At 33.4% G+C, this 10,248-nt stretch overlaps 1 protein-coding gene across 3 annotated transcripts in view; it reads right to left on the reverse strand.

Annotated features, from left to right (window-relative positions):
• The window catches only part of LOC108757235 (voltage-dependent calcium channel subunit alpha-2/delta-3), a 15,016-nt gene that overhangs the window by 3,375 nt on the left and 1,393 nt on the right, over nucleotides 1-10,248 (reverse strand). Inside the window, exons 3-15 of one of the 3 annotated variants that reach the window (XM_018501686.1) lie at nucleotides 9,302-9,841; nucleotides 8,784-9,191; nucleotides 7,865-8,188; nucleotides 7,422-7,478; nucleotides 5,367-5,447; nucleotides 4,824-4,898; nucleotides 3,263-3,367; nucleotides 2,975-3,046; nucleotides 2,509-2,656; nucleotides 1,506-1,572; nucleotides 1,170-1,327; nucleotides 908-1,043; nucleotides 192-224 (exon numbers count right to left, since the gene is read on the reverse strand). In XM_018501686.1, coding sequence (XP_018357188.1) covers nucleotides 192-224; nucleotides 908-1,043; nucleotides 1,170-1,327; nucleotides 1,506-1,572; nucleotides 2,509-2,656; nucleotides 2,975-3,046; nucleotides 3,263-3,367; nucleotides 4,824-4,898; nucleotides 5,367-5,447; nucleotides 7,422-7,478; nucleotides 7,865-8,188; nucleotides 8,784-9,191; nucleotides 9,302-9,841 — 2,204 coding nt within the window. The remainder of the gene's footprint in view (nucleotides 1-191; nucleotides 225-907; nucleotides 1,044-1,169; nucleotides 1,328-1,505; nucleotides 1,573-2,508; nucleotides 2,657-2,974; nucleotides 3,047-3,262; nucleotides 3,368-4,823; nucleotides 4,899-5,366; nucleotides 5,448-7,421; nucleotides 7,479-7,864; nucleotides 8,189-8,783; nucleotides 9,192-9,301; nucleotides 9,842-10,248) is intronic. The other 2 variants (XM_018501688.1, XM_018501687.1) reach the window with 2 other exon arrangements.

The following is a 10,248-nucleotide window of genomic DNA, read 5'->3' on the forward strand; positions in this document are numbered from 1 at the left end:
AGAAGATAATAAATACAGTTCCCTAATGAGAAATAAAACAAAGTTCTATGAAAAAACAAGAGAGGAAAAAATAGAGTTAAGAGAAGAGAAAGATAGGGAGAACCGACATTTACATTATAATGTACGATTCGAACGGTTGAAAGTTAATTCGTTACTTTCTAAGAATGTAAGGTGCGTTGTGATGGCGTTACCTGGTCATCTGATTCATCAGCCTAGCTAAAGGTCTGCATGGCGTCAAAGTGGTAAGACATTAGTCAAAAGGAATAGGTGAATTTTCTATCCTCATAGAAACAGAGAAATTGAAAAGAAAGAACTGTGCATAAAATAGAGAACTAAAATAAAAACACGGGACGGAGTGTTTCAAAATGAGCACGTGTAAGTTTTAACTTTGACAAGGAAATAATGGTAGAGAAAGAGCGATGTCTCCGTCCTAAAGATGTGTTGAGTAGCGATTAATCGTTCCAGCTTTATTTATTTTACGTTATAATTCATTTTTTATATTTTATCTTTACAAAAATTTGCATCTATTTGTGATAGATTATCAATAATCAGGCTACTGCTTAATATTAAGTATTTGTTATAAATTCAGAATTTAAATCTATTCAATTTTTATTATAATTTCTGATCGATAGCTTCTTTATAAATCAATTATCAAGTAGTGATAAAATAATGTTAATTTTAATGCAAGAGTAATATTATCGTTAATTACGGGGTTATATCTATATAAGAACAATATAAAATATTACAAAATGCGAGTAGTTGTATTAGAATTTTGTTATTTGATCGATTAATCGCGTGCTAGTTTATGCGAATAATAGGGAAAAGGAAAATTCGTTCATTGTTTTTCCAAGTAATCTAGTCATGCTATGTAAAGCACTCTTATCTAATAAATCGAAATTATGCTCACCCTGATTCCTTGGTGCTGGGATTTGGTGGGATTTGCTGGGCAAACCACTCGGTTACCTTAGCATCGTATACTAGACTGAGCAGTAGATTCCTGTCACAAAAGTATGAATTCTTGTTCTCGGCCTTGTAGGGCTTAGCTGTCACACAAAAAATTTAAATGCTATTAATTTTAGTATTGTTAGAAACATTTTTATTAAAGCAATGCTAAAGATAAACAATAAATATGTATAACAAGAAACTGCATACAGTAAGAGATGACTTACGATTAGAGCTGTGATTGGAACTCGTAGCGGAGTGTTCTGGCGGTTTGGATCGTTGCTTCATGTCGATCCACTTCCAGCCTGGTAGGCGGGTACGCTCCAGAAAATGTAGGAGCTGTGATTCCGAGGAATTGAACCTATGTTCACCCTCGTAATGATACCTAACATTTACAACAAGAAGAGTTTGTGTAAGTAATGAAATAGATCCATAAGATTGTCGCTTTTCTTTAGTTTATTAGCCTACTTTTCTTCACTGAATATAAATTTCATTTTAATATAGCTAAAAAGAACAAATTTTACATTAATCATAATTATTTTAAAAACTCATTCGAGACTTACTTGCAATATAGCCAATGGGGATGCACCCGCCAGTTACTACCCGCGAAATAATCTGTCACGTTTTTCCCTACAATAGTTCAAATCGTTCAAATTTGACATAAGTGATCAAGGTCAGCGACGAAAGCCTCGATAAGTTAAAAAGAAAAAATAATAGTTCGGTTTAACGTCCGAAGCAGAAATTGAAATTGTTATCATCTTAATAAGCTAATAATTTCATAAAGCGATAAACAAAATTTTTTAACTACTCTCACTCTTTTATGAGTAAAAAAATATTATTTATGACTGCGAAAACCAAACTAGCGAAATATAAGGATCGCAGATCTTTCCTAGAATTTACAGTGTTAATGTAGTTATGAGATGTTTAGGGCTTTGTTTAGGGCAAGCAAACTTTCTTATCGGGAACTTTAGATTTATACAAAGCATTTATCGATGTGAATTCAATGTGAATTTCATAATCGATGTAATATAAAACTTGTTTGCGAAAATCTTTGCGACTCCAAATTGCGTACCAAGTGGGAACTTTATAGCAAAACTTTGCAGCTTGCAAACTGTCATATGCCTATACTTCGAATGTAATCCCATAAAACGGGATTACATTCAAAAGAAAAATGTATGCTTCATGCATTTTCGCGAAGGTTTTCATAATCACATCATTGAATCGCCAAATTTCTTCGGCATCTATTTGACTTGTCCAACCATGTCATCTTCTACTTGAGTAGTGTCGAGTCTTAGGAATCTCGAATTTTATTATCAATTCATTGGCATTTTTAATAAATCAATTAATTTCTCAAAGTACGTTTAAATAGATAATTTACAGTAATAAGTTCAAATAACAATACTCAATATTCTGCGTAAAATACTTTCGGACAACTATTGGCATTTTAAAAATAGAAAATGTAGTATGTTATTAAGAAGACTCAATATAAATGCAAATAATCTAATAATATTGTGTTATTGGAAGCTTTCGTCGCTGTAAGATAGTTCGCTAGAATGAAATGTGTACCTTTAGCGTGAGATCGATGTATCTCCTCGGTAGCGTGCACGCGATAATTTCCAGTATGATCGTGTTCAGGCAAACTGACTACTACCGTAAATGGAGTGTCCATTATTCCCGCGTAATCGTATTTTCTCTTTACTCTGCCGACACGTTTCTAAAGCAATAAACAATATTATAAACAATTAATTGAAGTAGTATGAGATCATTTTATAAAAGACTATTGTTTCTACCAATTAATTATTGTTATAGATTATTAAAGAATTCTTATTTTTTTTTTAGAAAAGATATTTGTTTCTACGGGAACATTAAAAAACATGTTGGATTTAGATCAAAATCCTTTCTAAAGCGAGCGAGTGATAAAATATAAAAAATACAACCCTTAAAAATATTAGATTATCATTTATTATTTTGATATTGTTTCTCTCCGAATAATACTGAGAATCTTAGAAAAATATCATGACAGTATACTCACCATGTTATCATAATGATATTTTGTATAAAGCGTCGCGCTACCATTCATCTGATTCACCACATTGTTGCGAAGCTGCGAAAAAATACAATAAACTCATACATAATTATTTGTCACATGTATATGTAACATTTAACGATAGTACTCAAAATTTCAGGAGCGTGTCATTGATGTTCTACGATTTTTATTTCATTTTTTGCGGACTTTTATAGAAATTATTTTTTATTTGTTCTAAATCTGCCAAAGTTTATGAAAAAAAAAACTTTATTGTTTTTTTTTTTATTTATTTACCATAATGATTCCTTCGTCAAATTCTCTGGGGCCCATATCGTGATCCATTAGTTCAACTTCCGCCATATCGACGCTATTATATGCCGGCTTTAAGATACCCTGAAACTATTTTTATAATACATATTATTTTTTCTACTTATATTTATTTTTATCTTGTTACACCAAAAACTTAATGTCGCTAATAAAATATTAGGTTCAAATTAATTCTCGGCCTTTTTTTTACCAACTTTGACATTTATAAAAATATGAATACAAATTCAATCTTCAAAGTAATCTCGCTCGCTGTTTATACATTTTTTCCATCTCTCAGGCAATTGCCGGATTTCAGATCAGAAAAATGATGGTGGTTTTGAATTAATGAATTCATCGAGGCTTTTTTCGACCTCTTCAACTGAGTTGAATCGAAAAATTAAGTAATATTGTAGGACTCGAAATAAGTGATAATCCGAAGAGGCTAAGTCTGGAGAACTCCACATGAGGGAGAATTTCCCAGTCTAAATCGGAGATAGTTTCCAGAGTGTTTTTTGCTGTATGGGGCCGAGCATTATCCTGCAGCAGTATCACCTTTCTTCTTCCACTGTCAGTAAATAATCTTTTTTTTTTTCAAGACCGTCATTTACACGAATTAATTGCTGTTGATAAAGCTCAGCAGTCACGGTCTGACCTTGTCGAAGCAACTCATAGTGGATCACGCCCTTCTAATCCCATTAAATGCATAGCAACACCTTTTTTTGTATGGATGTTCAGTTTTGCGATGCTCGTTGACAGCTCACCTAGATGGATCCATGATTTTCGCCTCTTAGGATTATCATATAACATCCACTTTTCATCGCAAGTAACAATTTTGTGCAAAAAGTCCTTTTTCTTGAATCTAGAAAGCAATGAGAGTGCAGTATCGCGTCTTTTGTTTTCGGGAGTGAGCTTATGAGGGCCCATCGACATTCCTTGCGAATCCTCCTCAGTTGTTTTAGGTGATAGAAAACGTCTTGCTGTGTTACTCCAAGCACATTTGCAAGTTTCGATAGGGTTTGGCAAGAATTCTCGTCCAAAATGTTCTCCAACTCCTCATCTTCCACTTTTTTTGGTTGACCAGGGCGTTCACGATCCTCAAGGAAATTTCCCTCTCGAAACTGTTGGAACCATTTTTTACACGTACTGTACGATACAGCATTCTCATTCAAAGTCAAAGAAATCATTTCTTTCGCCTCAGTAGCGTTTTTTTTTAAGTTGAAACGCGAAAAGAAGACAGTGCCTCAAATGTTGCTTTTCGAATGACATCGTGTTTACTACTGATATTTCAAGTTATGTTCACAGGAAGATCAAGTATTGTAAAGCAATACTCATTTTAAAGCTAAAAGATGGCACTTTAAAATAAAGGGGGCGGAGAAAGTTCAACTTAAATAAAATTCTGAGATCGCTGAAAGATATGGGCCGAGAATTAATTGTACACCTAATAGTAAAGATTTTGCAATTTCACGTAACATAAACATCAAATCGAGACACAAGTGTGCGCGTGCAAAAAAAGTTAAATACGATAATATAATTTAAAAAGTCAAATTACCACTGGTCGAAGATCAGGATGAATCAGGATGAAACCATTGTTGGTCACAATGAAAGCGTAACCGTTGACGCCGAGCTGCTCCCACGAAGATAAAGAGAAAAAGAAGATTATATTATCATGATTAACATTTGCTATGCTGTCAATTGATGTACTGTGTGCATCATAAAAGCTAATGGATATTAATAGCATTTTCATGTCACTCTTCTTAATAGAGTCGTCATATTCAATGTCCAAAGAGATATTTAATTTTTAAAAGTGAGAGAAATAATCAAAATGCTGATAAATACTAGTTAATTTTAATTTTGGCATTACTAGTATTTTTGATTTTAATTAATTTAAATTAACTCTTGTTTTATTTTTATAATTAATTGCCAATATTATAGATTTTTATTGTGTAGATATTATATTTTAGGTGATAAAGTATCCTGAACTGATATACTCTCATCTATAATTTAATTATTATTTATAATTGATAATGATAAAAAATTGGTCACTTTTGTAAAATAAAAATATGTAAATAGCAATATAAAAAAAATTGCTTACCATATGTGGAATCATATATTTCTCAATTTCGTCGATTGGTACGTCCGTGCCGGCAACACCGAGTAGATTGGCGATCATTGTCTGCGCAGATAATTATTGATACGTTAATTAGAGAACCTGCATTATATGTCGCATTGCGTGACGCCTCTATTATATCATGACAACGTTATTATGTCGAAATAAATTACGAATTATCATCATCTCAAGTCGCATAACCAGAAGCGTATCTACCTTCTCCAACAACGTTCTATCACAATGAGTTCGTCTACATAAACACGTTTTCATATATCAAAAAACCATATGTGTGAGAAATGATCACCCCTCGCGTGTATACAATAATGAGTAATACGGTCTTTTGATCATTTTCAATGGCGAAAAGTACGTATAAATAATGATATGTGTACAATATTTTTGAAGAACAAGAACATTAAGTAAGACTTAACTTGTTCGAGTTAGCGTGGTAATTAATTGTCGTTATTGCAAATTTTACAGTGAAATATTGCAAAGTTTTGCTGAATAAAATGTTTATTAAAATAATATCTGTATTGTAGAATGAGAAGTAGATTGAAAAAAATGTGTTTAAATTATAAAATGTCACGTAAATATTAAAATTAAAGTATTTTTGTTTTGAGAATGTTTAAAAATGCGCGCGAGAGGGACGAGCAATAAGAGTGTAAATTTCTTGCGATTAGACGCAATAACTAGCTGAACTACTGTTTTAATATATGCGTGTGCGTGTGTGTGTGCGTGCGTGCGTGCGTGTGTGTGCGTGTGCGTGTGTCTGTGCGTGTATGTGTGTGTAATGATAATAATAATAATAATAATAATAATAACGATACACAATGAAAATTCTATAATAATTAAACAACAAATTCTCTCTATTAATTAATTAACAACATCTGACGCAGGCTACCCTAAGTGTTAGTTTAAGTAACAATTAGCTTTGTTCTTTCGAAGTGACGACCTTTCTTTCCTTTTTCTCGTTTAATAAAAAACAATTTAATATATATAAGAATATTTTACTTCTATATTTTATTTGATGATGTTATAAAAATAATACAGATTAAAGCAACTTGTGCAATCAAATTTTTTGTTCAATTCAGATACCCAAGATATGTATATGCGTGTATGTAAGATTAATTAAGATAATCTTGAGAGGTCGTCGCTTGAATTAAATCTACGAATGTTTCTGACTAACAAAATCTAGCACTCAAATTGCCAAAATTCATATTATTCATGTACGTGCGTGCCTGCTGTTACTTGTAATAAAAGGAGCAAGTGCTTAGAAAAAGTAATTATTATCATTATATAAAGTAAATTATTATTTTCATTTTTACAAATCTAATTTCAAAATTCTCTATAAAAAATTATTAAAAATACAATCAATTTTAATTTTATTAATAAGAGTTGTTTTTGAAAATCCATTCGCTTGCTCCTTCAGTTAATATTTCTCTCTTTCATTATGTAGATATATAGTAGTCACTGCAGAACGATCTCTACGAATCAATCTTTACGAGGATATTATTTTTCGCCGAACGCAATCCAACAGGCGGGCAAAACTTTGCCTTTTTTTCTACTCGTCTCGACAGGACACAGGGTAGACTAACGTACCTAAACCTACCTAATGATTTAAAATAATTCCAGTAACTAACGTTCGAGATCAACATAAGGTACCAGAGAGTCGAATGTGGACCTAAAAGAGATCTATGTGCATCTACGACCTTGTTCCAGCACCATTTACATCGCGACTATATTTTTTATATACTTAATAGCTTAAAGATTTTAATAGATTAAAATGTTCCGTTCCTTAATAGAGACAAAAAAATTAAAATAATTACAATGTTGTTTAAGTAATATATTTTTTCAAAGTAAATATTCTTCAAAGTTTAACGAATCTAATGAGTAATAAATTAATGTCCATAAAACGACAATTAAGACTGATAGCGAAGATGAGGTCGTAGGTCGTCGATTGCACGAAAACGAAAGATAAAGATACAGGATGTACTATATGCATCATAGAATAATTTTGCTTGACTTTTTTGTTTAACTGCCAACCTCTCTTGTTTCAGTCACCCAGTATGCTTCATTCACCAGCACCTGCCTTGTGATGTTCTGTGGACAAAGAGGAACTTAAAACCAAAGCAAGTGCAGCGTGAATATATACCTCAAGGAAACGTGATTCGCGAATTTTGCGATTTTTGTCTCGTTTAACATTTTTGGGTATTAATGAAGAAATCACATTTACACCATTTGAGATATTAAGAGAATTTACAAAAATGTTGCGAAGAGCGTGAAGGCATATGAAAGCGCAGACAACAGAAAGAAAAAAGTGAGTGATATTTGATAATGAATGCTGAAGAGAACTATCATTTTATTTCAAAGAGATCTTAATTAACCTTTAGGCTGTCCTTTATCGACAACGTACGGAACGTACGACTGTTGTCCTTTTGCCGGCCGATTTTAAACGTTATTTGTAAAATAACGAATACAAATCTTACCGCGTTATCACGTCGATCAAACACTGGCATGCTGACCGAGGTCATTAGCTTGTATTCCTGCAGTTCTTCGGTTTGATCGAACTGATCATACCGCCATTTCTGATTGCTCACATATCGCCGATCCTGTTCTTCTGAGTTGAGAAACTTCTTATTTCTTTGGTAGTGCAAGAAGCGCTTTTCCTGTTCGTCATTTTCGCGCTGCTCCCACAACCAATCGGTCATTTTTGGATCAGTCACGTCGGCATAAACGGGTGTCCAGATAGTAGGATGAACCGCGCGACCTAGCACTAAGGGCCTCGCCATCACCGGCACATACTTCAATACCTAGCAAATTAAAAAAAATTAATAAATCTAATACAATCAAGGAGAGCGAGCGATTGAGAGCACTTACTAACGCGGTACTTCGTGCGTGATGATAAAATTCTATATTCTGAGATACATTACAAATACATTAGTCTTACAAATACATTAGTTGATAGGAAATAAATTAATATATTAGTGAGAACTCTCAATCGCCCAACATTTTACTCTCCTTATTGATATTATTTCGAAAGCTCGAAGTTTTAATGTATTGAAATCTAATACAAGTCATTATGATGAAGAGCAAGGTAGATTTTCATATTACAACAAAACAGTTTTATTCAATCATTATTTTTATGTTAATTTTAGTTTATTCATTCATCATATTCGTTCATTTAGTTTACTCATCGAGTACCTTGAAGAGACTTCTCGCCCATAATCTTCTATGTTAAAACTTCTATGATTTGTAAATTTAGCATTACTACTTTCTATTTCAGTTTTAACAGTAATTTTTTTCTAATTATTTTTATCAAATATTAATTCTTTAGAAACTTTTTTTATTTGTCAGATTTGGAGATTTTTTTATTTGTCAAACTTGAAAGCAATTTCAATCACTGACCTCTTCTCTGACTTCCGCCGGCGTACACAAATGTACATAGTACCCTCTATTGGCGCAAGCCATCCATTGCACTTCCCGCACATCTGCAACCTCTCGACCGATTAGATAGGTAAATACTCTAACAGGCATATCGGCCTTCAACGGCTCGTCTGGATTATCCTTCCAGTTGTATGCCTCAAAAATATCCTTGTAATTGTATGGTACACCGTCGGTGATTAACATAATTGCCTGATTGCATCTTGCACCTTCCCGCTCGTTGCGGAATGTTTCGAGTAACTCAAAAGCAGTCGTCAAAGCCAGAGAAAAGTTGGCGATCCTCTCTGTATTGAGATTCGAAATGGCTCTCTTCAGCTCGCGTATGTTTGCCAGATTTGCCTGGACCAGGGTGCCATCAAAGCACGATACTACCTGCAAATTCATCAATAAATATCAATTAATATCATTCTACTAATTTCATTAATTTATTTTTTTTTCGTTATTTTAGGTTGATAAATTTAATTTTGCCGAACGATTCTTACCTCTTTAGTTTCGTTAGAGAATGTAATGATATTGACAAAGTCATTGTTACCAAGGGTATCAAGGATATTATTTATAACGTGCTTAGCGATCTCTCGTCGTATACCAGTCATGCTACCGGACGTGTCCATCAGAATAAGAATATCCTTTGGACTGGTGGCCGCTTCAATGTACCAGCTCCTCGTCCTGCAGTCGAATAGATCCACTGACTCTATGTACCAATTCGTGGCAGGGTATTGACGCATGAAACCAGTCGCGCTGCCGAAGTATTGCCAGGACAATGATGGATCATGCTCATAATTACTGATGAAAATACGATCGAGTTCCTCGGACCACTTAATTGCTCGGATGACATTCGAAGCGCGATCATACACATTCGTGGGTACGTGCACCGCTGACATATTGAGATTCACGTCACCACCGAAGTGAGGACTATATTCAAGGTTGATACTATTGTTCTTTGCGTCGATAAACTCGAAGGATTTCGGCGGGTCCTCATCGGATGATGAATACGCCGACATTTCTGCCACATCCATTATCCTCTGAAAGCAAAAACAAAGTTGTCTAATATATCCAAATGACTATAATTTGCAACTATGCTTTAAATAAAATAATAAGTTCAATAATAATAAAGAATTAAATCTATCCAATGTTATTAAGAATGTATAAGAATATGTATTAAGAATTTTAACGTAAATGAGACAAAATATTAGGTGTACAAAAAAGTTCTGAGCTTTAGATTTGATACAACCGAAATAACAATTTAAATTTTATATATCTTCCCGCCCTTTTGGGGTTTTAAAACAGTAACATTTAACCTCCTGAAATGCGATACGGTTTGGCGTTTGATGCACATAACCTCAAAAATCAGTAGTGTTCACGATGGCAATTACAAAAGAGCATATTCGATTTTCCATCCACTTCGCGTTTCATCTGAAGAAAAATGCTG

The sequence above is a fragment of the Trachymyrmex septentrionalis genome, unplaced genomic scaffold (genome assembly GCF_001594115.1).
Source record: "Trachymyrmex septentrionalis isolate Tsep2-gDNA-1 unplaced genomic scaffold, Tsep1.0 scaffold134, whole genome shotgun sequence".
Classification (NCBI taxonomy): Eukaryota; Metazoa; Arthropoda; class Insecta; order Hymenoptera; family Formicidae; genus Trachymyrmex; species Trachymyrmex septentrionalis.